Source organism: Callospermophilus lateralis, chromosome 13, assembly GCF_048772815.1.
Source record: "Callospermophilus lateralis isolate mCalLat2 chromosome 13, mCalLat2.hap1, whole genome shotgun sequence".
Classification (NCBI taxonomy): Eukaryota; Metazoa; Chordata; class Mammalia; order Rodentia; family Sciuridae; genus Callospermophilus; species Callospermophilus lateralis.
Genome location: NC_135317.1, coordinates 102,263,211 through 102,290,662, shown reverse-complemented (window position 1 = coordinate 102,290,662; position 27,452 = coordinate 102,263,211). Strand labels below are relative to the sequence as shown.

General features: G+C 37.7%; 1 protein-coding gene across 4 annotated transcripts in view; it reads left to right on the top strand.

Moving 5' to 3' along the window:
- The window catches only part of Rabgap1l (RAB GTPase activating protein 1 like), a 612,968-nt gene that overhangs the window by 419,691 nt on the left and 165,825 nt on the right, over positions 1-27,452 (top strand). For all 4 annotated transcript variants that reach the window (XM_076872863.2, XM_076872862.2, XM_076872861.2 and 1 more), the window contains exon 18: positions 17,220-17,261. In XM_076872863.2, the coding sequence (XP_076728978.2) occupies positions 17,220-17,261 (42 nt within the window). The remainder of the gene's footprint in view (positions 1-17,219; positions 17,262-27,452) is intronic.

The window sequence follows — 27,452 nt, the reverse complement described above, 5'->3', positions numbered from 1 at the left end:
ACCAGGTGTTCTCCATTTCCTTTGAGGTTAGAACAAAGGAAGTAAATTTACACTTTATAGCAAAAGCAATACCAGCAATTAAATGTGAGGCAGATCTGCACAGTGAAGTCAGTAAATGCTGCAACAGGAGGGATATTTTACTTCCTGGTTATATCTTTCTTGAATTCTCTGCTTATTATCAATATCTGCTTCGTGTAGTTGGCCTAATGGATACCCTCCCAGGATGCCGTCCAGTTCAGTAATCTCACATGGTTCATCTAAGGGACTGTTAGACACCTATCCATGTCAAACTTCCTATGTCATCAGTTAAGACAGTTAGTAGATATGGTCAATTTGACTGGGAGAGAGAAGAGAGTTTTTTAAAAAGAAGTTAAACAAGAAATACATAGGTCAGCCTTTATCAAAATATGTAGCAGATTCTTGGAATCTTGAATAACTTGCCATAAGTATTCTAAGTTTCATTTGGGGGACTTTAAATGATACTGTCCCAGAACATGCAGTGCTTTACTACGTGTTGGGAACTCTTCTGAGTGCTTTGCATGTGGCAACGATTTCATCCTTGCAGCTGCCCCTTGAGGCAGGTGCTTCTGGTTATGAGGTGCAGAGAGTTTAGGTAACTGGCCCTTAGTTATACAGTTACACGCAGGGGACAGGTTGATTCAGACCTGGGAAGCCTCATTCCAGAGTTCCTCTCTAAATAGCCACAGTCTGTTGCCCCTTCACAAACAAATAAAGCAAGAATTAAGTAAGACTTCAAGGGAACTAAAATTTCTGGTAGGTTGCCCAGGTATCTCTAGGACTGCTTACAACTGGGACCCAGATGTGTTAAGTACAGGAGTGAAGGGGTGCCCTTTCTCTGCTCACTGGATCCCCGCCACTCCCAAAGTGAACCAAGCCACATCATTTCTCTGTCCATTTACAGTTGCTGTGCTCTTGATTCACAGTGCTTCCTCCCAGTGCTTGAACACAACCAACTTGTGTTCATTCCTGAAAACATCACTCAAGCTTCCCCTGCTTTGTGAGCATCCAGGTGTCCCCCAGAGAACTGACCTTTCACTCTTAGGCTCCCTATGCACATGCAGCCTTCCCTTGTACTTGTATTTTTTCTTTTGATACCCACTTATTTAGCACTGTTACATACTAAGCAGGCACAAACAATGAAATCAATAGGTCCAAGCTCTGACCCAATGAAGCTTATAATGCATAAGTTTTTTTTTTTTAAAGGAGGAGTTTGAGAGAGAAATTGATCTGATGTCTGTCAGACTCTCTCTCTCTTTAGAAATGGGATCTTGCTATGCTGCCTAGGCTGGTTTCAAACTCCTATGCTCAGATGATCCTTCTACCTCAGCTTCCCAAGTAGCTGAGATACAGACACCAGTCTCTGTGCTCAGCTGATATCTCTTTTAAAGGGGTCACTCTGGTTACTATGGGGAGAATAATCTGGGAGGGAGAAGAGCAGGGATAGGGAGACCAAGAGGCTGTTGCATTAACCTCATCAAGAGGTGACAGTGGCATGGACTAGGGTGGGCTCAGTGGAGATGATAGAAAATAGTTAAATTTAAGGTATGTTTTACAATTAGAGCCCCCCCCCCCCGCAATTTGCTGATTAATTGATTGTGGGTTGCAATAGAAAGAAAGTATGACTCCAAGGCTCTTGTTAGAGTAGCTAGAAGAATGCAATTGTAATTAACTAAGGTGGCAAAGATTAGAGGAAGAGCAGCTTTGTAGAGGAAATAAAGAATTTAGATTTAGACAAGTCTGAGATTTCTATTACAATCTGAAAATAAAGCTCTTGAAGTACACAAATATATAAAGCTGGAGTTCAGAGGAGATACAGAAGCTAAAGATGCTGATTTGGGACACATCAGTGTATTCTATATATTTAAAGCCACAGGACTTGATGGGGTCATCTAGGAGCCAGCTAGAAGACCATGTATGATTCGGGGAAGCTCAGGAGATGGTAATATTCAGAGAAGAAGATGGGCCCATTAAAATTTCCAGCTGAAGAGATATGATTTTGAGGTAGGGCCTCATTTCTAAAGGAGAAACAGGACAGAGTGAGTAAACTGAGGTGCCTGTCCTAAATGGGCCTGGAGAGCGAGCAAGCTTGTAGACGTGACTAGATAAAATTAAGAATCAGGACCAGAACTGAATTAGAAGACAGAAACTTGGCCTTAGGAAAAAGTCAAATGCCATTTATTAAAAAAGAGGCTCAAGATTAGGGGATGGGCTATAATCTACCTATCCTGATGTTCTGCCTTTTGAATATTGTATTGTAGAACTCTTTACTTTCTTTCTAACCGAAGACATGTGCCAGAGTTAGAAGCAGATCATGAGCTGATCTTTGTTCAGCTATAAAATAAAATAAGAGTGTTTATACAAATAATATCTGCTTATTTTTATGCTAAAAATTCTTGTGCCTTTTCTAATAATTCTTCAGATTGTTTTGGACCACACATATCTATTTAGTTGTTAGGTTTTTTTTTTTTTTAAGTGGAAAGAAAGCTCATTTAATTTTAGAAAGCAATCTTTTTTTCCTTTTTTCAAAATAAAACAACTTTATGTATATGTATATTCTTTATATTTCTTTTATTCCCACATCTTTAATTGGTGCATTATAGTATCACATATTGATGGGATTTGTTATTACATATTCGTACATGCACACAGTATAACAATATAATTTGACCAATATCACTCCCCAGCACTTCCCCCCACCATCCCTCCCTGCTTCCTACTCTTTGTAAAGCAGTTTGACCTTTTATGACTCTTCCCATTTCATTAAGAAATTTAAAGCCTGGATTGTTCTCTCATAAATAGAAATCTTCCCAGTTTTCAGTCATCTAGATAATAGGGCCAACTCAAATTAATATTTGAAATTAATTATTGAAAATTATTAAGCTTTTAAGATATGCCCATATCTAGCTCTGAGGTTATGAAGAGCTGTGAATATGGTCCATGGCCTGAAGGGTTTCCCATCTCCTAGGGGAGAAGGACACACATGAAAACTAAGTGACCATGAAGTGGATATGGCCATGACACTGATGGGAGATGTGTGGGCAAGGGATGGTGGGAGCCTAAGCTGACATTACCAAGGCCCTTTGAGGGTGTTGGAGCCCCGAGATGTTTCAAGGAAGTGCTTACCTTAAGCTGAGCTTCTGTCCTAGTCAGCTGGCCATCTGTGGAAAGGAAATGGGGTCCCTACCACAAAGAACAGGGGAAATTAAGTTCAAGAAGTAGAAAGAAACTGAGCAAATAATCAGACATTTTGCTAGTTTTACCCTGAATTGTCTTGATGGAATGAGTTGTGGACTGAAGCAGAGCAGCCGCAGGTGGAATAAGGACAAGGAGGTAGAATCCAGAGTTGCTCACCTCTCTGAGGCCTTCCTCAGTTGACCTGTGCTAATATTTCTGACTTTTCTCTTTTTGAGTTCTCTTAACCCTAAGGAACATAGAAACCAGTGGTTCCTAAAGCTTGCTTTATTATTAGATAGACTGCAGGTGGGGTGGGAGGAATGCCCATCTTGGACCTGCTGAACTTTTAATAAATCCCTTTTGTGATACTGAAACAGTGCTCTTCATTTTATTGTTTAGGAATCTTATGCACAGAGAGGTTGAGATACTCACTTAAGACAATAGGAGGCAGAAATTGAACTGTGATATTTGTCTTCTAAAGGTTTTGGCTTAGAGTATAGTATTAATGAATTCCTACAGAGAACTTCCATACTGTTTAATATGAGGCTTAATTTACTATGCTTCTATGGCAATGGATTTGACAGGACTTCTAGAGCCTTTCTTAACAATCATAGAATTTTTGCAACAACTGCAGTATTCCAGTTGTTGGGGCACTCTTTGATAATTAGGTGTCTTTACTTTGTTATAGCTCTTACTTTTAACTTGGTGTGGGTGTGTGTGTGTGTGTGTGTGTGTGTGTGTGTGTGTGTTTGTAATAGATCTCAGACCAATTAACTGAACTAATTCTACCATGTTTTTGTAAACAGGGCTATCTCATCTTTACTACAGTAGGTAGATCTGTGATTTCCAGTTTAATTTCTTGATGTGAGGACAGGTCTTCTTGGGAAAGAACTTAAGAGTATGAGTGATTTAATTACCTGCTTCTCTTAGATAGATACCTTTCTCTCCATCAGTTCCTAATAAAGTAACATGCTTTCTCATCCATTTCATAGTTAAAAATGAGTGTGCTGAATGTCCTGAATTACAAACTGAAGCTATTAACTGACTGACTGTATACTTCATGGTACCGTAAGTCATGGATATTTTGTTCCATGATAGCTAATTACTACTGGCAAATGGTTTGCTACATAAATTATGAAAATTTACTGGAAGCTCATTTATTTTTTTCTTTCTTTTCTTTTATCTTTTTTTTTTTTTTTTTTTTGGTACCAGGGATTGAAATCAGGGGCATTTGACCACTGAGCTACATCCCCAGCCCTGTTTTATATTTTATTTAGAGACAGGGTCTCACTGAGTTGCTTAGTGCCTTGCTTTTGCTGAGGCTGGCTTTGAGTTCATGATCCTCCTGCCTCATCCTACCACCCCCACAGGTGTGTGCCACTGCACCCAGTGGGAGTGGATATTTCTTATAGCCCCGCTGGCCAGAGGGTGTTGATTTTACATTTCCCTGATGTGTGAATGGTTAAGTTGAATGAAGAAAGTATGCTCTTAAATTGTTATGCTTGTACTTTTTGCCTGAGTAGAAACATCAAAAGCTATAGAAATAAGACCTTTGCTAAAATCTAAATATTAGCACTGTGGGAAAATCAAAATACTCAATGGAATATGTTGTTAAGTTTAGGAGTTTGTCTCATTTCTGTTGTATTTTATAAACATTTTTAGTCTGATTAAATTTTCAGATTGGAAAAATTATTAACAGTTTCTAAAGCATTATGTGGTTGGCTCTTTCAGTAAGAAATATGCTTTCTGAGAAATCAAGTAGTATGTATTTATGTTAAAATTTGGGAACACATTTGTTATTGATCAAATATGAATTTTCAAGAAAATAATATTGATAGCTTGTTTTCTCTGAAATCTCTTCTATGACCAGTTTTATAAAATTAATCTACTGAGTTTGTTGTGTTGTTTATGTTTCACCATATGCTATTTTTTCCTCATCATTAATATCTCAAAATTTTATCACATTCAGGGCTAGGGATGTAGCTCAGTGGTGGAACACTTAACTAGCATGCATGAGACCCTGGGTTCCATCCCTAGTACTAAAAATAAAGTTATCCCATTCACATCTTCTGTTCATATTTTTGTTAAGCTTAACTCATTTTAGCTTTCAAGTAAGCAGTTGCACAGCTTCCCTTTGAAGTAGAATGGCACGTATACACACAGACACAGATCAGTGAAGATGCACAGGAAATTTGATACAGCCCTCCTATTTTCAACAGCTATCCAAATAATCACTCAGCATTTTTTTTTGCTGCTGCTGTTATGGTGAGATTGCAGTAAATCACCTGCTCAATCTTGAAACAGGACATGAAACATTTATTCACCAGCTGGTGGTCCAGATTGACCTGCTGGTGGGCCAAGGGGCAGACTGCAAGTCTACACCCTTCAACCCCCTCCAAGGTTAGAGCAGATATTTATACCACAAGTAAAGCATGTCAGTACATTAATCATAAATAGCTGTTGCTATGATTCAAGACCATAAACAAAAATCATGAGATCTAAAATCATAAGCAGAAGGGGAAGTGGGTCAAAACGACCCTAGTTGAGTACAATTTAAAGAATGATTACTAAAGGCTAGACAAACATTAACATTCTATGTGGTTAGGGCACATTGCACAAGTACAGTGTATGAGACTAGAAGGAACAATTTTGCCATTGTGTGTTGCCAATATGCTGTGCTAAGCAACTATTTGTAGGTACAGAGGCTGGGTTTTCCCATGAAGAAGCATTTCTTACATCAGATGGAGTCTCAGGGTAAAATGGAGTCGGTTTGCTCATACCTCCTGGCCCATAACACTGTCAAGTAATCTGATAGGACATATAAAAACTAGTCTGCAGAATATCCCAACTTTTATCTTTCTATTAATCATTGTTTTTCTCATAGAATAATATGTATTCATTTTTTAAAATGCATAAATATTACCTTAATATCTTTGGCATTTTATGAGGGTTTTTTTGCATAATTCAAATAAAATCTGATATCATATTAGGGTGGTATGGTAACATGTATTACTAAACAATCTGAAAAGGAGGCTCAGCAATCCAAAAAAAAATGACATTAATATCAAGAAACTATAAGGAGAAATTACTTTGATCAGTATTTCATAATCTTAAATTCTCATTAAAAGTCCATTTTCTTGTTGTAAACAACTCTATTAATTTCATACGTTCATTTAACTAACATCAAGTATCTACTGTGAGTGATGGGAATATACCAATAAAGGCACCGGCAGTATTTGTCCTCACACAACTTAAGGGAACCAGAGGCAGCACCCACAGGATGGGTGCTGGGGTATGGGCAGGGTGGCTTTCAAGAGCACTAACAAGGGAATCTGTGCCAGCTACGGAAGGCGAGGAATGCTTCTGCAGAGGCGTTGACATCTGAGCTCATAGTAGAGAAGAGCCAGGGTAATCAAGTGGAGGGAAGGGTTGCCAAGCACAAAGGGCATCCGCGGTGAGGTCTGGAGGTATAGGATGTGATCTGCGAGAATTCCCTGGGAAGCAGCTATTTTTTCCTCTTTCCACAACCACAAGATCAAGAGTTGGTGGGGAGTGGGGACCACCATGAAATCCCCACCTGCAGCAGGGAAAGGGGTCTCTTCCCAGTTAGTGCTCATCCCTCTCCATTCTTAAACTCTTTAATATTCACTACTAGTTTATGAAAAAAAAAAAGTTTAATAAAAAAGCTATAATAAAAATGGAAATATATAATAAAAGTGAGGGGAAAGGAGTGTGGAAATCATCTAGTTTTTTGTATATTTTATATTAGTAAGGAAGTAGTGGACATAAGGGCAATTTAAAATCACCATTAGAAGCATCTCTCAAAATCCTTTTTTTTTTTTTTTAAAAGAAAAAAGGCTCTTGCTTGATTTTTCAGTGATACACTCCTGACCTCTAGTGGGCATAAAGAAAAAAGCCTCCAAACTCAAATCACATTGTTTTTCTGGTCACTCCCATCAAATTCCAGGATTCAGCCATCCTAACAGGTTGAACTTCAAATAGTTTAAAACATAGGAAGCAGAATGAATAAAGATCCTTTAGCTAACTTGTGCCAATATTCTTGCTATAGAACATATATTTAAGAGCAGCTAATATTTGCTTCCTTATATGGCAATTATCTGTCATTTTCCTGTTCTTTTAAAAAATATACTTCTTAGAGATCATAGAGGAGGAAGTTTATCAAAGAGAAGCCAACAGGATTCTATTCTGGTGACCTGTCATTTGTTATACATAACAAATACACCCAAACTGAGTGACTTTAAGACAGTGATTCTGCACAAGACCCTGGTTCAATCCTGAGCACCCAAATAAGTAAATAACATCCCCCGCCACACACCAAAAAGCAGTGATTGTATGGTTAGACATACTGATGTTATGTCACCTCCTGATAGCATTCACCGAGAAGAACACTGTGTTACTTCTATGCTATTGAATTCACTCACAAAGAAACATCATCAGATAAATCAAATTAAGGGACATCCTACAAAATAATTGGCCAGTACTCTTCAAAAATGTCAAGAACATGTAAGAAAAAGATTGAAGATTGTCGCAGATTACAGGAGACCAAGGAGACACAACGACTAAATTCAGAGGATATAAGTTGTGCATTTGACAACAGTTTCATACTGAGCTCTTGGTTTTGGTTATTGAACTGTGGTTATATAAAATGTCAGATATTTGGGGGAATTTTTCTCTAAGTCTAAAATTATTTCAAAGTGAAAAAAAATTAAAAAGAGCTGTTTATTTTCTTTGAGTTGGGAATTGGAAAGGGTTTGACTGCAGGGTTCCCCTTTGATCTACATGACATTGATTGGACAACCTGATTCACTGCCAGATGACTTCATTCACATGTGCAGCACCCTGGTGATCCTTGGTTTTTTCTTCTGTCAGTGACATCTGGTCCTCCAGATGCCCTAGCGCCTTTTTGGCTTTTTGGAGCACGAGGGTCTGAGTGTAGTTATGCTTCTTTCATGGTGGCTGGCTTCCAAGAGTGATCATGCCATCAGATGGGGACATGGGAGCTGTCAGTCTCTGAAGGACTGGGCCCATACATTGGCGTGGTGTCACTTCCATCACATTCTGTCTGTCAGAGCAGTGGTATAGTTGTCCAGATTCAGAAGAGAGGGCAGAGACCCAGCCTCTCAGTGGGAAAAGTGTCAAAGAATTGTGACCATCTTTAATCTATCACAGATATATCTATAAGTCTCACTGACTATAAACAACTGAGATAAAATTAGTAAACAGAGCATGAATTTGTCTTCATCTGACAGAAAACTAAATTCTAATGCTGGCTTTATCACTTTGTAACAGTTGTGATATCTCTAAGCCTGTCTCTCATCTCTAAGATGATGACGAGTAGTAGAGAGGTTTGAGTGGGAAAAACATAAAATGTTGGAGACAGTAGACAATCAGTACATGATTTAATAGTGATTGCTAGCATTTATCAGTACTTACCAAATGCAGAGTTATCTGCTGTCTAATTTAATCACACCCTTTCCTGGGTGGTATATACCACTTGGGATGGTCAGAAAGGTTGGCACACCAAGCCCTCTGGCTTCGTCTGGGCCTGTCCCGTCCACCTTGGCCACTTTGGATTAGATCATCTCTTGCTGCCTGTTGATCTCCACTTCTGCATAATATTTATTTCCCTGTCACTTTAACTCTAAGGAGCCAAGTGCTGATGTGCATCTGGCACTTTTGACACTACCTTTGCATAGTTTGCTCTCAGTGCCGTCAGTACAGCTTTTTGACAGCTTTTCACATAATCTGTCAGCTCCCTCTGAACCCACGAGTGCCTGCTCATCAGAGCCAAGATGTTCAGTGTCTTTGTTTCAGTGAGTGCTCAGCTGTCAACCTTTATTTATGCAGGAGGGTGGGTGCTCAATAGTTGGCCTACCAAGGAACACTGTGATCTTCACTTCGGAACAATTATTCAATTTGGGGCAATTACTTGTAGGTGTTCTTAAAAGCAAAGATGTTGCCAGGACTGCGACTGAATTTTGACACAGCAATATCCAGATCAGTTAAGGAACCACTGCTTCTTGCTGGTCTCAATCTATTGTCACTGGAGGAAGGTGGTGACCCTTTCTTTCCACAGCGAGCTGAGTTTTTATTGCCTCATGTTCAATCAGCTCCTTTTTGTGAGTGTTTTTAATATGGAGACAAATGATAGAATCTGGTTTGGGTAGGAGTCACATTCTATTGTCCACTCTGAAAATTTACTTGTCTTTAAGTGGAAGGAATCATTTTCATCCTTTAGAAATTAGAGGACACATTAAGGGAGACCCAAAAAAGTGATTTATTCACTGTGTTAGTAGTTTTCATTAATAAAACTAATGCTTTTTTTTATTATTGTTGGTTGTTCAAAACATTACATAGTTCTTGATATATCATATTTCACACTTTGATTCAAGTGGGATATGAACTCCCATTTTTATCCCGTATACAGATTGCAGAATCACATCAGTTGCACATCCATTGATTTACATATTGCCATACTAGTGTCTGTTGTATTCTGCTGCCTTTCCTATCCTCTAATATCCCCTCTCCCCCCCTCCCCTCCCCTCATCTCTCTCTACCCCCTCTACTGTAATTCATTTCTCCCCCTTATATTTTTCCCCTTTCCCCTCACTTCCTCTTGTATGTAATTTTGTATACCCCTGAGGGTCTCCTTCCATTTCCATGCCATTTCCCTTCTCTCTCCCTTTCCCTCCCACCTCTCATCCCTGTTTAATATTAATCTTCTTCTCATGCTCTTCATCCCTACTCTGTTCTTAGTTACTCTCCTTATATCAAAGAAGACATTTGGCATTTGTTTTTAAGGGATTGGCTAGCTTCACTTAGCATAATCTGCTCTAATACCATCCATTTCCCTGCAATTCTATGATTTTGTCATTTCTTAATGCAGAGTAATACTCCATTGTGTATAAATGCCACATTTTTTTTATCCATTCGTCTATTGAAGGGCATCTAGGTTGGTTCCACAGTCTTGCTATTGTGAATTGTGCTGCTGTGAACATGGATGTAGCAGTGTGTCCCTATAGTATGCTCTTTTTAGGTCTTTAGGGAATAGACTGAGTAGGGGAATAGCTGGGTCAAATGGTGGTTCCATTCCGAGCTTTCCAAGAAATCTCCATACTGCTTTCCAAATTGGCCGCACCAATTTGCAGTCCCACCAGCAATGTACAAGTGAACCCTTTTCCCCACATCCTCACCAGCACTTGTTGTTGTTTGACTTCCTAATGGCTGCCAATCTTACTGGAGTGAGATGGTATCTTAGGGTGGTTTTAATTTGCATTTCTCTGACTGCTAGAGATGGTGAGCATTTCTTCATGTACTTGTTGATTGATTGTATGTCCTCCTCTGAGAAATGTCTGTTCAGGTCCTTGGCCCATTTGTTGATTGGGTTATTTGTTATCTTATTGTCTAATTTTTCTAGTTCTTTGTATATTCTGGATATTAGGGCTCTGTCTGGAGTGTGAGGAGTAAAGATTTGTTCCCAGGACGTAGGCTCCCTATTTACCTCTCTTATTGTTTCTTTTGCTGAGAAAAACTTTTTAGTTTGAGTAAGTCCCATTTGTTGATTCTAGTTATTAACTCTTGTGCTATGGGTGTCCTATTGAGGAATTTGGAGCCTGACCCCACAGTATGTAGATCATAGCCAACTTTTTCTTCTATCAGACGCCATGTCTCTGATTTGATATCAAGTTCCTTGATCCACTTTGAGTTAACTTTGGTGCATGGCGAGAGAAAGGGATTCAGTTTCATTTTGTTGCATATGGATTTCCAGTTTTCCCAGCACCATTTGTTGAAGATGCTATCCTTCCTCCATTGCATGCTTTTAGCCCCTTTATCAAATATAAGATAGTTGTAATTTTGTGGATTGGTTTCTGTGTCCTCTATTCTGTACCATTGGTCCACCTGCCTGTTTTGGTACCAGTACCATGCTGTTTTTGTTACTATTGCTCTGTAGTATAGTTTGAAGTCTAGTATAGCTATACCACCTGATTCACACTTCCTGCTTAGCATTGTTTTTGCTATTCTGGGTCTTTTATTTTTCCAAATGAATTTCATGATTGCTTTCTCTATTTCTACAAGAAATGCCGTTGGGATTTTGATTGGCATTACATTAAACCTATAGAGAACTTTTGGTAATATCGCCATTTTGATGATGTTAGTTCTACCTATCCATGAACAGGGTATATTTTTCCATCTTCTAAGATCTTCTTCTATTTCTCTCTTTAGGGTTCTGTAGTTTTCATTGTATAAGTCTTCCACCTCTTTTGTTAGGTTGATTCCCAAGTATTTTTTTTTTTTTTTGAGGATATTGTGAATGGAGTGGTTGTCCTCATTTCCATTTCAGAGGATTTGTTGCTGATATACAGGAATGCCTTTGATTCATGCGTGTTGATTTTATATCCTGCCACTTTGCTGAATTCATTTATTAGCTCTAATAGTTTCTTTGTAGACCCTTTTGGGTCTGCTATGTATAGAATCATGTCATCTGCAAATAGTGAATTTGAGTTCTTCTTTTCCTATTTTTATGCCTTTAATTTCTTTCGTCTGTCTAATTGCTCTGGCCAGTGATTCGAGAACTATGTTGAACAGAAGTGGTGAGAGAGGGCATCCCTGTCTTGTTCCAGATTTTAGAGGGAATGCCTTCAGTTTTTCTCCATTCAGAATGATGCTAGCCTGAGGCTTAGCATAGATTGCTTTTACAATATTGAGGTATGTTCCTGTTATCCCTAGTTTTTCTAGAGTTTTGAACATAAAGGGATGCTGTACTTTGTCGAATGCTTTTTCCGCATCTATTGAGATGATCATATGGTTCTTATTTTTAAGCCTATTGATGTGGTGAATAACATTTATTGATTTCCGTATATTGAACCAGCCTTGCATCCCAGGGATAAATCCTACCTGATCATGGTGCACAATTTTTTTGATATGTTTTTGTATCCGATTCGTCAGAATTTTATTGAGGATTTTTGCATCTAGGTTCATTAGAGATATTGGTCTGTAGTTTTCTTTCTTTGAAGTGTCTTTGTCTGGTTTAGGAATCAGGGTGATGTTGGCCTCGTAGAATGAATTTGGAAGTTCTCCCTCTTTTTCTATTTCCTGAAGTAGCTTGAAAAGTATTGGTATTAGTTCCTCTTTAAAGGTTTTGTAAAACTCTGCTGTATACCCATCCGGTCCTGGGCTTTTCTTAGTTGGTAGTCTTTTGATGGTTTCTTCTATTTCCTCAATTGATATTGGTCTGTTTAGGTTGTCAATATCCTTCTGACTCAATCTGGGCAGATCATATGACTTAAGAAATTTATCGATGCCTTCACTATCTTCTATTTTATTGGAGTATAAGGATTCAAAATAATTTCTGATAATCTTCTGTATTTCTGAAGTGTCTGTTGTGATACTGCCTTTTTCATCCCGTATGCTAGTAATTTGAGTTCTCTCTCTTCTTCTCTTCGTTAGTGTGGCTAAGGGTCTGTCGATTTTATTTATTTTTTCAAAGAACCAACTTTTAGTTTTGTCAATTTTTTCAATTGTTTCTTTTGTTTTGATTTCATTAATTTCAGCTCTGATTTTAATTATTTCTTGCCTTCTACTTCTTTTGCTGTTGTTTTGCTCTTCTTTTTCTAGGATTTTGAGATGAAGTATTAGATCATTTATTTGTTGGTTTTTTCTTTTTTTAAGGAATGAACTCCAAGCAATGAATTTTCCTCTTAGAACTGCTTTCAATGTGTCCCATAGATTCCGATATGTTGTGTCTGTGTTTTCATTTATCTCTAAGAATTTTTTAATTTCCTCCTTGATGTCTTCTATAACCCATTGATCATTCAGTAACCTATTGTTCATTCTCCAAGTGATGCATGATTTTTCCTTACTTCTTTTATCGTTGATTTTCAATTTCATTCCATCATGATCAGATAAGATGCATGGTATTATCTCTACTCCTTTATATTGTCTAAGAGTTGCCCTGTGACATAATATATGATCTGTTTTTGAGAAGGATCCATGTGCTGCTGAGAAAAAAGTGTAACTGCTTGATGTTGGGTGGTATATTCTATATATGTCAATTAAGTCTAGGTTATTAATGATGTTATTGAGTTCTATAGTTTCCTTATTCAACTTTTGTTTGGAAGATCTGTCCAGTGGTGAGAGAGGTGTGTTGAAGTCTCCCATGATTATTGTATGGTGGTGTATTAGACTCTTGAACTTGAGAAGAGTTTGTTTGATGAACATAGCTGCACCATTGTTTGGGGCATATGTATTTATGATTGTTATGTCTTGTTGGTGTATGGTTCCCTTGAGCAGTATGTAGTGTCCCTCTTTATCCCTTTTGATTAACTTTGGCTTGAAATCTATTTTGTTTGATATGAGTATGGACACTCCTGCTTGTTTCCGAAGTCCATATGAGTGATATGATTTTTCCCAACCTTTCACCTTCAATCTATGTGTGTCTTTTCCTATCAAATGCGTCTCCTGAAGGCAGCATATTGTTGGGTCTTGTTTTGTGATCCATTCTACTAGCCTGTGTCTCTTAATTGGTGAGTTTAAGCCATTAACATTTAGGGTTATTATTGAGATATGGGTTGTTCTTCCAGCCATATTTGTTTATTTATGTTACTAAACATGGTTTGTTTTCCTCTTTGATTATTCCCCCCCCCCCACTTTACTGTACTACCTCCCGCTATTGGCTTTCATTGATATTTTCCATTTCCTCTTCCTGTAATATTTTGCCAAGGATGTTAAAACTAATACTTGACACCACTAATAGAGAGAAAGTTTATTTTGGCTCACATACTTTGTTTCGTAGCTTGCTACTTCTACTATCTATAAACTCTAGAATCTTATTGTCAAACTGATTAGAAGTACATATAGAATAAAATCCAAACAAAATTTTCTCTTGTGGTTGTTGAGAGTTGTTTTCAGTATTTAGAGATATTAAGTTTTTAAGACATTTAAACTTTCTTGTTTCTTTTTCGAGGCTTAGTTACCTCATAGTTTGATTCTGAGATAATTGAAGAAAAGAGGCCCTTACTGTATTTTGAGGATAATTCCATAAATTGGTCTAGTTGAATAAACAGGAAAAAGAATCAACCACAGAAAATTTAGACTAGCTAAACACTTCCTATATATATCACACCAGCATTATTTGGTGAAAATGAACATAAGGAGACTTGTGGGGTGATCCTGGCTACTGAATACATATATAATCTTGGGCTTATCACAGTCATTTTGAAAAACAAGAATCATAGTATGGCCTATGAGAATCATAGATTTCGCTGCTGCAATGGAAGCTAGGAGATGGGGGGAATGTTGAGAAGAACAGCAGAGTTGGTGAATGTGCAGGAGTTCCCAAAGAGGAGCATGCAAGGATTTGGAAAGGAAAGGAGGAGTGGAAACCTCGTGTAGCAGGGGAGACCAGCGCAGTATGAAGATTAGAGAACTGGAGACAAGAGAGGCTTACATTTTGAGCATCAACTTAAGAAGCTTGTTGGATCTAGTCCTGGTGGCAGGTTGAGAAACACTGGTTGTGAGAAGTTATTGCTGCCTTGCAGTGTGATATGGGGTAGAAGGACTGGGGAGCAGGGGAGCTGGTCTTCTTTATCTTGTCCTGCAAGATTTGGCAGGTGCTGCTCCTTAGATAGGGCATTGTTATTCAGGATATACAAAGAATTCAAAAACTTAACACCAAAAAACCAAATAACCTGATCGATAAATGGGCAAAGAACTAAACAGACATTTCTCAAAAGTAGAAATATGAATGGTCAACAAATGTATGAAATAAAACCTCTAGCAATTAGGGAAATGCAAATTAAAACCATACTGAGATTCCACTTCACTCCAGTCAGAATGGCAATTGTCAAGACTACAAAGAACAATAAATGTTGGTGAGGCTACAGGGAAAAAGGTACACTCATACATTGTTGGTGGGACTGAAAATTAGTGCAAACACTCTGGAAAGGAGTACGGAGATGCTTCTAAAAACTAGGACTGGAACCTTCATTTGACCTAGTTATCCCACTCCTCAGTATATATTCAAAAGATTTAAAAGCAGCATGCTATAGTGTTGCAGCCACTTCAGTGTTTATATCAGCACAACTCACAATAGTCAAGCTATGGAGCCAACCTAAGTGCCCTTCAACAGATGAATGGATAAAGAAAATGTGCTATATATACACAACAGATTATCACTCAGCCATAAAGAATAATGATATTATAGCATTTGACAGTAAATGGATGGTACTGGAGACTGTCATGCTAAGTGAAATAGGCCAGCCCCCAGAAGTCAAAAGTCAAATATTTTCTCTGATGTGTGGAAGCTAATCCAAAATAAGATTTGTTCTAAAAAAAGGATAGAAGTACCATTAGTACAATGGACAGAGGGAAATTAAGGGAAGGAAAAAGGAATGGGGTAGGAAAAGACGGTAGAATGAATCTGACCTAACAGTGAATCTCACCATCATATACATCCAACAAGACACTAATTTAAAAAAAATATATAGAAGTAAATAGCAGATAGACCAATAAGATATAAGTAAATAGCAGATAGACTGGTAGAGTAGAGGGACAGGAACAGGGAGTGGGAGGAAGGGAGGGGAAGGGGAAGACCTGGGGACTGAATTTGGACAAATTATATTCCTTGCTTTTAAAATTATGTCAAAATGAATTCTTTTGAACCAACAACAACAACAAAGAGATTTGGCAGGTGGGCATCAGCTAGTGGGTGAGAACCAATTTTGCTTAATTATAATCCAAGTTTCTTGATCTAGAATAGTCTTCTTTCTTTTTTCTAACTGGCAGATTATAATCACAGCAGGTCTAGAATCATCATTTGGTATGATAATGAACTATGTCAATTTGTTTTTGTCTCCTGTCCTGGTTATACTTACTTCCTACCATTTTTGGTTTCTTAAAGAATTGACTGAGTAATCCCAAAATCAAAACCTTTAGTTTAATTTTATAGCTTAGCCAACCAAATGTTTTGTGTTCATCATTCACCCTTTCTACATTGTGTCATAGTTTTAGTGGTTGAATATGAAAGGCTGACTTAGCAAATCATAACAGGAATACACTCTGGGATCCAATCCTAATCATCACTTCTGATTTTGGATACAAAAGGCATGGTTTATTATTTCATAATATGTTTGATACAGCTCTGTATCCAAAAGGCATAGATGGTATTTGTCACCACGGTGAAGAGAACACACTGAATGAATCCTATAGTTTTGGAAGCTATCAGCTCACACTTGAAAGATCTTTCCTCTCATGTGTGATGACTTACATGGTGAGAAAACAGCACCTTTCCCTGCAGCCTGTTTCTGATTTTGTCACCTTAACTCTGAAGGTTCCCTATCTCCTAAATGTAACTGCTCAACATCTCCTTCAGTCTTTAGGCTGAGCCCAGACCTCAGCTCCAGTGTTTCTTCTCCAGAGGCTGTTTAGTTTATCCCTACTGAAATAGTGCTCTGGCTTTTTAGTAAAGAAAAGGAAAAGGAAGTCTGGCTGATAGCCCCTGATTTCCACCTCTAGTTTTTGCACTTCAAAGAAAGCACTAGAACAAACAATGCAACACTAAGGACTACGTTGGAAATCCCTTGAGCATCAGGAGCATGGACTGGCTTGGTTTTGTCGGCCACTGGCAGTTTAACTCTGTCACCCAGATGTCTGAACTAGGATTAGGAATTTCAATTAATGGTTTTAGACTTCTGTGTTATTTTTGCCATCTTGAGCAAGGAACTTGACTTTTGCAACCCTTAGCCACAGACAAATAACCCAGAAGTGGATAGAAGAAAAATAATAATTTCATATGAATATTAATTAAATAGCATGTAAATTTTTCACTATGAATCTCAGAGGGGCAGAATACCTTTTCAAAAAATCTTATGGTTTAATTAGTATTGTATTTGAAGATTAAAGCAATTAGGAATTTTATTAATGATGTATGGAAGTCTTGGGTAGTACTTAATAAAACAGTTGTAGGTGTGATAGTATTGATTTTCACTGTCCCTTTTATCTTTCAGGGTTTGAACATAATCTTTCATGTTGCCTTGGCTCTCCTAAAGGTAAGTTTGTTTCAGTCTTAAATTATCAAACTACCTTAGCTCTTTGCGTTTGAAACTGGAATAAGCCTTTGAGTCATTCTAGGTTCTTGTACCTAGAGAAAGATGGCTTCTCTAGGAAACTTGGATCCTCCCTCCTTCTCATCCTTTTTTATTGCTGTGCATTTTGAGTTTGGTTTTCCTATAATGCATCTAATCCTGCTATCCCAGTACTTCTTCCTATAACCTAAAAGGTGCTTTCCCTTATATGAGTTGGATAATGTGAGAAATTTGAAAGTTAAAACATGTTTTCTGTCAAAATGAAGAAAGGGTTTTTTCTTAAAATACTTCTTTCCATAATTACATCCCTGGAGTACCTAAACATATAATTGAATTATTAAAAGGATTCTATAATACACTGAGTTAGAAAGAAACTGCTACATTTCACTTTGCAGTTCTTTGCCTGATAGCTGGAAATTTATAAGACGTTTTAGAATTCTATTATAATTACCTTGTTGGATTTTATATCAACATATTAATACAGCCTTAACAGTGTGGTAACAGCAATATGTTTGCTGCAGAGTTGATGAAAATAACCCAGACAAAGATGGCATCCTGCTATTGAAGGCTATAATTGCCTTGTTCATAAAGGCTCAGGCTTATCCTTTCCCTGAGTCAGATGGTGGTTGAATCGGACTCTGGCAGATTTGGTTCTAATTTCAGTCCTGTTGGATTACCTTGAGCAAATTACTGTAAGTGCTCCGAACCTGGGTTTTGAAATAATAATAAAAATTAATTTATGGCATTGTTTTAATAATTAAGGTAGTATATAAAAGTTCTTTATATAATGTCTAGAAAATCTTACTGCCTAATAAATGTTAGCTGTCATGATAATGATTGATATTGTCATTTACAAAGTACTTAGAATATTTTCCTAGATCCACCATTATTATTTGGAATCCCTCAAAAGTTTTCTTGGGAGGATTTCTTGACAGATTTAGAGAGCTTTGATAGATAACCTCTACACACCTTGATTCTAAACAAAGCATGAAATAACATGGGTTCTCTGAAACTCTAGAAGCAGATTGCTGCTTGTGATTCACAAGCACGTGCTTTTTGTGAAGTTCATAAAATGTGCTTTTTTCATTAAATCATTTTGTGTTTGTATATGGACAGTTCTTTTGCGGAGGCAGTGCATGGTACCAGGGATTGAGCTCAGGAGCACTAAACCACTGAGCTGCATCCCCAACTCAATTTTGTATTTTATTAGAGACAGGGTCTTACTGAGTTACTTAGCACCTTGCCTTTGCTAAGGCTGGCTTTAAATTCATGATCCTCCCGAGCTACTGGGATTACAGGTGTGCACCACTGCACCCAGTGTATATGGACAATTTTTATGCCAGAATACTATAGAAGTTAGGAAAGATATTTGAAATTTTATTTTAAATAAAATAGCACAAACATATTTGCTTTTATCTTTTAATAAAGTCATGAATCTTGATCTTGAATTTTTGTCATTAAAACAAATCAAAACCACTTAGTTGGGGGTGATGGCACATTCCTGTAATCCTAGCTGCTTGGGAGGCTGAGCCAGAAGCATTGCAAATTTGAGGCCAGCCTCAGCAACTTAATGAGGTCCTAAGCTGCTTAGCGAGACCCTATCTTAAAATAAAAAATTTAACAAAGGAGGCTGGTGTTGTAGCTTATTGGTAGAGCACTTGCTTAGCATGTTGAGGCAGTGGGTTCGATTCTCAGCAACACATAAAAATAAATAAATAAAATAAAGGTATTGTGTCCATCTACAACTAAATATATTTTTTAAAAATTTTAAAAAGGGCTGGGGATGTGGCTTGGTGGTGAAGAGCCCCAGGGTTCAGTCACCAGTACCAAAACCGAAACCAAAACAAAACAAATCACTTTCCAACATGCCCTCTCAACAGACAGGGCTAGAATAAGACCTTTATAGACTTAATCAATTAAAGCATTATGTAATTCAGACTAAATGCAATACTACATTCTAAACAAGTATAAGGAAGTTCAACAAAGTTTTGATTTTCCTATTATATCTAATTTTCTTTTTAAGTCTTGGACATTTCATCTTTCCCAAGTTACCTTTCCCATACTTTTGATGGCCTGTCCACTGGTGTTTTCAACACATGCTCATTAGTCTTTTGGGTAACCCAGGCCTACCCCTGTGGATATCAGAACTTTATTTGTCAGCTCAATACTATAGATGTTAATTGTCTTCCTGGTTAACATGTTTACTTTTCTGTATTATGGCCATTTATTTCTGAGCTTGTTAACCTAGACGTGGTTGGGCAGAGGTCATTCTTTGGTCACTGTGCAGAAAAGCTTTTTATATCTTTAGCAATATTTAGGCAGTCTTCAAACATCATCTCTGAGAATTTGGCTAGTTAGAAAAGATAGAAGGAGAGTGGTTTTCACCAGTAGTGACTGATATTTTTTATCTACTTTGTATAAATCCTGAAACTGACTCTTCATGGAGACTGTATATATAGGGCTAAATTGAAGTACATGTCATTGATCTGATTGTCCCCACCTGGCAGAAAGAATAACAGAATGTATATGACAGTAGAATGTTAATAGGGATTACATTCAATCTCTCAATCAGTTGAGGAGTGTGCCACCTTAATATTGAGTCTTCCAATCTGTGAAAACAGAAAGTTCTCATTTATTTAGGTCTTTAATTTTTCTCCATAATATTTATAGTTTTCAGTGTACAAAAGACTTGCCCTTTTTTTTTAAATTTGTTTTGAAATATTTTGTTGATGCTATTGTGAATGGTATTATTTTCTTAATCTAACTTTTCTTCTTAATTGCTAATATCTAAAAATGAATTTGCTCTTTCTAAATTGGTCTTGTATTCCACAACCTTGCTGAACTCATTTTTAGTCATTTTACATGTGGGGAGATCTTAGGATATAACCTGTGTGTATGCAGATTATATTGAGCTATTTCCTCCTGCAGAGGTAATTTGACTCCTTCCTGTCTAACCTAGGGGGCTCACTTTCTAGAAGCAGCCGCAGCAAAATCCCATCTTGTTCCTCATCGCGTTTGCCTTCTTTCAGGAAAATTCGTTCCCACACTCCATTTCTGGATTGCCATGGCCACCGCTGTGGCCATGACTGTCTGCTGCCACAGTTGGCCATAGTCTGACCACCTCTGTTTACTAAGGATCAAATTGCCCCACATGAGGAGTAGAAAGCCTTTTCCATAGTCTGAGAAAGCTTCCCTGTGCAGTTTTTAAATCTGTCATCACCGTGATTCAGAGTGGCTCATGGGAAACTTTATTATACAGCACTTTATTATTTTTTAAAAGATATTTTGTGCATATTGTATTTGTTTGCTTACTTTTGAATTTTTTTCCCTCAAAAATTGTCCTGTCCATTCCATTTACTTCAGTGTTCAGCTTTTTTTTTGGGGGGCGGGGGGTGGTGGTTCACAAACGGGGAGAAGAGGAATGGAGAAAAGAGGCTTCACAGAGAATCAAAAAATAATAATAATCCAGAATTAGGATCTATTTATTAGAGAGTTGAAAAACCAGTTTTTTGTTTAGCAGCAGGCTGATTAGGTAAGTATTTCCTTGTCCTTCGGAAGGACGGCTCCCCCTTCCTTCTCTGCCGTTATAGAAAAGAAGGACTAACTTGGGCTCTAGCGTCTCCACCTGCCACTGTCCCTGCAGGACTTGGGGTACCGCAGGGCAAAAGGGGAAGTGGAAAACCTCATACCTGAGACTGGAAAGGGAACATTACCTCCCTTGGCGTCTGACACGCCCACTGAGCTCAAAGGTCTAGTTTCTATGCTTACAGATGGTGACATAAGGAAGGACTAAAGTTAGGGATGTCATTTCTGCAGTCAACGACCAGGTTAGAAGTCTGAAGACCTGAACAGAATCTGTTTGGGGATGGTTTCTGCACAGTTTTATACTAGCCTGAAGAATGCCTGCTGTCCTGTTGATGGCAGTAAAACTCCACTCCTCGATATTGTGGAAATGGTTTGTCCCAGGGTGCACCTAGAGTTCTGTGACTTGGCCGTTCCTGTCTTCTGGTTCCTGCCCCAACATCATTTGTTGTCTGAGTTGTTTGTTTTTAGCCTTGCTCTGGTGCCCCTTCAGTTTGATAATAGGTTAGTCTCAGGTGCTGTCTAGTAAATGCTACAGCCAACGCAAATGCAGGGCTTCTAGTTCTCTATAGTGAATACTCAAGGAAGTTTAAAGTTTCAGAAATGGTGTATTTAATGAGTTAGAGGTCTATATTAAAAATCTACTATCACAGTACCAATGCATACATTAAATCATACCTAAATTTGTTGAAACAATTTCTCATTATTTGTTTCTCATGAGACAGTCCAGAACTCCAGGAACAAAAGATAGCTGAATAAACACATCATGTTCCAGGTAGTCAGTAATTATTTTGAAGTTAATGTACCTTAAGAAGCATGAGGTCATTTGACATGGATGAGAACAATAATCTGATGTCCTCTTTGCCCTGTTTTTATGATCAAAATAAGCACTCAGCATGAACTCATTCAAGGTTTCATTGCCTTTCTTAAAAATCTTTATCCTCATCCTCCTCTGCTTTGCTCCTGCCTTTAGCAAAGGTGTGTTCTGCATTCACTCCAAGGCTGACTTCCCACCTGTGTCCTTGACCCCACCTTTCCTGCCTGCCTTTGGAGAAGACTGTGTTGGTTGGTTGGTTGGTTTACTTACTCAACAGATGTTCTGAGAGTGCCTCCTGTTTCCAGGTTCTGGGCTGGGTGTGGGGATACTGAGACCATATTTGATGTCCTGCAGTTGTCCTGGATCTAAAGGAGAAGGAAGAAAGGTGGATAGGATTCAGTGGGATTGGTCCTGGGGCTTAAAGGGGTGCTTCAGAAGCGAAAAGGCAGGGTGCCATTTTCATTCTGGGAGAACCAGGAAAGATTTTCCAAAGAGGGCAACTGAACGGAGAAAGGAATTTCAGGCAGGGGAAATACATGCGAAAGAATAGACACAGGGGCAAGTCCTTTGCATGCTGCGTTTGAGGCTCTGCAAGCTGCAGTTACATTTCTGTAGTCAGCTTACTGTGAGACCGTAATCAGATCATCTAACCTTGTAACACTTAACTTTCCTCATTTATAAATAAAGGGATAAGAAAGTATTTTCCATCATCATAATCATTTCTGTCATACATTTTGTGTTGATCTGTGCTATCTGTGCATATGTATGTATATATTTATGTGTATATATGTATATATGTATGAGTGTATGGACTTGTGAGCTGTGTGTCTTATACAACTATCTCAGTCTTTTAATAAATAGAAAAGAATTATAGTTAGCATATTTGTTCAAGTCTTGGTTGAATTTATCTTTGTGTTACTAAAATGGAGTTTATAAAAGAATAAAATTAGGAACAAAGGAATATTTATTACATCTAAAAATAAATGCTAATAACCAGGCATGGTGGTGCACATCTATACTCAGCCATTTGGGAGGCTGAGACAAGAGCATTACAAGTTTGAGGCCAGTTTGGGCAATGTGGCAAGGCTCTGTCTTAAAATAAAAAACAAAAAAGTACTGGAGATATAGGGGATTTAGCTCAGTGATAAAGCGTCCCTGGGTTCAATACTCAGTACTGCCAAAAGAAAGAAAGAAAGAAAGAATAAACCCAGAAAATTGTTTTCAATCAAATTTAAAAGCCTCTTTAGAATCATGCTTGAATGTGAACGGCTCATTTTTCCAAAGTTAAGAGAACTGCTACCCTGTGTCTCTGTGTTTGTGCAAGGTGTGTGCTATGATCATTCTTTCAGGTTTTCTAGACACTTAAGTAATGTGTTGGATCTATGTAAAAAACATAGCAGTTGGGCTGGGGATGTGGCTCAAGTGGTAACACGCTCGCCTGGCATGCACGGGGCGCTGGGTTCGATCCTCAGCACCACATAAAAATAATAAAGATGTTGTGTCCACCAAAAACTAAAAAATAAATATTAAAAAAATTTCTCTCTCTCTCTCTCTCTCTCTCTCTCTCTCTCTCTCTCTCTCTCAAAAAATAGCTGCTGCCATTAATAATGATGTAATTGTGCAGCCTTTACATTTTGTGAGGAACTCCCAAATGCAATTTTAAAATAGTTAATAAATACATTAAATATAATACTCCCATTATTTACTGAGTACCTATAACGTTCCTGGGTCTCTACTAAGCACCATTAAACTAATTCTTATGGCCTTTAATTTTTTCTTTTTCTTTCATTGGCATAAAATAAAAATAAATATAAATATATATATATATCACATAAAATTTACTATTTTAACTCTTTTCAGCACACAATTCAGTGGCATTAAGTGCATTCATAGTCCAACTGCCACTATCATCTATCTCCAAAACTTTTTAACAGTAACTCTATTAATGTTAATAGTGTGTGACTTACTGGTTAAGAAACTTGGCTGAAGTCATTCAGTTAGGCAGATAACATGTCGGCATCACAGTGGGCCTGTCTTACTGCAGAGACAGTGTTCTTAACCCCTAAGCTGTAGTGTGTGTGTGTGTGTGTGTGTGTGTGTGTTAGTTAAACCCTGTAACTTACAACTACTCTGTGAAGAAGTTGTCACCCTACTTAGCTCTCACTCAGTGGTCCATTGCTTTTCACGTTATGGCAAGAGACAAACTAGTGAAATCAGCCTAGGTTTCACAAATTTATATTGACAGGTTACTATGACTGAAAAGGAAGATTTTTAGCCAAGTTGTGTGAAGACTGCATGTCCAAAGATAGTTGTCCCAATTTAAAAATGTCACTGATTAAATAGAATGGAAGCAGAGCCAGAGAAACCAAGAGCCATTATATCAACAAATAATTGAATTTAGGCTAATCAAAATTAATTCACTGTTAAGAATGATGGTAAAATTAAATTCTCTGCTCTGACTGATTAGAATGTTTGAGTTTTGAGTTATGCTGATCCACTACTCTTTAATCACCTCTAAGATGTGAGGTCATCCCTGAAGGGCATCTAATGCTGTAATCAAACTGTTTTACTCTTGACCAGTCACTGTGTGTGAGCTGGTCATAGGGAGATAGGACCAGGAGTCTTTTGTCCGAGGATGTTACTGCTCAGTCAGATTTTATGATCCTTTTTATCTGTAAGAGTTACTAGTATTGCTTTTTAGCACCAAACAGACTACTTTTGTTCATTAAAGTATGGACAGTTTAATAGTTAACAGTGACGCTCAGTTGATATTATCACAACAGTATAACCAGTCAGAGGAAATTCATTGGAAGCATAAACAAATTGATTTGATTTTTTTTTTTTAGAGGGTGGGAAGGGGGTTTGTGGTGTTGGGGATTGAACCCAGGGCCTGTGCATGCAAGGGAAGCCTACCAATTGAGCTACATCCTCAGACCTTATTTGATGTTTGGTTTATGCATGTTGAGAAAAGTTTAGAATATGTTCCTTTTGCAGGAATTGCAATCAAAACTCTATAGGCTTGCTCTTTTTTTTTTTTTTTTCCTGTTGCCTTGCTTTGACTAAGGGATTTAGTTTGAGCAAAAGTAAATGAATTTCAGACAAAATAATTTATTTGTGACATTGAGTGATACAAGGCTTTTTAAAAAGTTTCTATTTAAAAAAACAAGGAGTATATAAGAGAGAAACCATAAGAAATACAGTGGTTTAAATAAGATAGTATATTTCTCTTACAGATCTCAGTTCAGAGAGAATAAAATTTGTTCCAAAAGGCAGGTATCTCAGCTCTATGATATCACTCAGTGACACGATTCTATGTGGGTCCTTTTTTTCACCATTCCCTAGGACATTGTCCTCATGTATGTGGTTAAAGCTAAGTCTACACCCCATCCATGTTGCAATGCAGAAGAAGGGGAAATTTCATGGAAAAGTGGAGGACAAGTAGTGTTCTTTTAAGAAAACAGGACGTTGCACACATCATTTTTGATCACGTTCCATTGACAAAAATTTTATCTGTGGCCACACTCAGATGCAGGGTAACGAGGAAGAATAATCTGTAGCTTAGTAGCCATGTGCCCGTTAAAATTCTTGTGTGTATGAAAGGAGGAAAAAATTTTTTAGACAGGTTAGCAGTGTCCTTGTGTGCCCTGCTGGCCATTCTGTATCTATGATCACCTGTATTCCCAAATAAAAACATGCTGTCCCTTCCAAGGGAGTCTTTCCAAGGCTCCAAGTACTACATCTGCTCAAAGTCAAAGGTCTCTGGATAATGTGTGTTTCTGTCTTTCAAGTTAGGAATTATTCCTCATAGTCCTGTGAATACTTATCTGCTCATCTCACACCAGTGTACAGGAGCAATTGGGAAGATATAGCGCCACAGAAGCTGACGTTCAGAAATGGGAAGAATGGCAATGTGGCACAGTCAGTTGTCCATAGGAATTCCAGGACTTCTTGTGGCAGTACAGAGTTTTCTTGGTTAGCCCATCAGACTGGTTCTGATCTTCAGGAGCACAGCTCCTATACTTTCAATTTTGAATTTTGATGTTGTCCTAAGCTAGTGATATGTGGTATATAGTATGATGGATGCTCTTATGGCACAAGTTTGTAGCAGTGAGCTCCCAGATGATGATCACAAGGGTAAATAATCAGTACTCTGCAGTGTGTTGTGTTGCTAAGCTATGATATAATTTTTGATAGGTTTTTTAAAATGCATTTTTGAGTTAAAATATTTTCAACTTACAGTGGGGTTTATGGGAATATAGGAGTATTCATTTAAATTTGCCATAGCAAATTTGATCCCAAAATACAGTGGTTTCAATAAGAGATAATTGTTTTTTTTTTCTTTTTCATGTGATACTATTTAATAATAGGATGTGGGCTCAGCAACACAGGATCCTGAATTCCTTTCATCCTGTTGCTCCACGGGAGGGTTTCTCAAACTCAGTCCTGTTGACATTTTAGTCAGTTAATTTTTGTGGGGAGAAAATAGTACAGTATTTTAAAATGCAGTATTTCTATTTATGTGATTTTGACATGGAGAAGTAAGTCTTGCTTTAAGATAATGCTAGTTTATCATTCAGATGCCATGATAGTAAAATCAATGGTTTCAGTCAAGGAATTATAAATATAATTGTGGTATCTTGATTTGGTTTTTGGTGCCATGTTTAGGCTTTTTTAGGGTAAAGAAAAGAAGACAAAAGCTCTTGCTCAGCACACTTGCTACTGAGGCATTCTTGTTCGAGAATAATTTTTTTTTCATTTCAGAGCAAAGACAGTAAAGCTGACTCTAGTATTTGGAGTACTAAAGGTGTGGCATCTTTCAAGAAGAGGACTAGTGGAGCCCAGTAGGAGAATTTGTACCTGTACCGTGCTGCTTTTCCACTGTTGGTGCCCACCATAGCCTCTCAGGGCAACTTGCTGTGGGGGCCATTACCTCACACACAGCAGAATGCTATGTATTATATTGTTAGTTCTTGAATCCTGGGTAAATTTTTCAACTTTAAATATTGTGGTCTTCCACGATCACTGCATTATAACCTGAGATATCACTAGTAGGAAAGTAAGAAGAAAAACCATATATGAATACAAAAGAACATGTTTTTGTTTTAAACTTTATTATTTGATTAATTAGCCGACCTAGCCTGCTAACTCCTTTTGGAGCACCTTAGCTACTTTCTTGTAGTTTTAATCTTCTTTAGATTTAACAACTTGTAGAGGAGACATCAGGAAGAGTCTTTCATTTGTCACAGTGATTTCATATCATTTCCTTGAATTTGATTTGAGTCCTGTTATATGTAAGTTCTAAGCATCTGAACTTTTGAGCAATAAACCTATCAATAGATATTTTCTTAAAGGTGTGTTTTTGTGTTAATATTAGTTCAGGTGCATGTTGGCATTATTTGGAAAACTTTGAGTACTTTAAGGATTTAGTTTTGCAATACTTACTACTTATGGCCAAATACGTCAGTACTTTCATCAACATCTATTATGTATTTCCATGTGAGATGGAAAATAGTGTTTTATTTGACACTCCTTTCCCCAGTATATTTTAAACACAAAAATCTAAACCAGAACAGTAACTTGTGGAGTCCTGGGTCCATCCTGCAAGGCATGCAGGTCTGTTCATTGATTCATTCCTGTAGAACCAACCTGTCTGATGATGGAACTCCTCCAATTCAAATTTACATGTTCATGAAAAAGCATCAGCTGGTGGTGAGCATATTGCTAAGTGTCAGTGATTTAATCTTTTTTCTTATAAT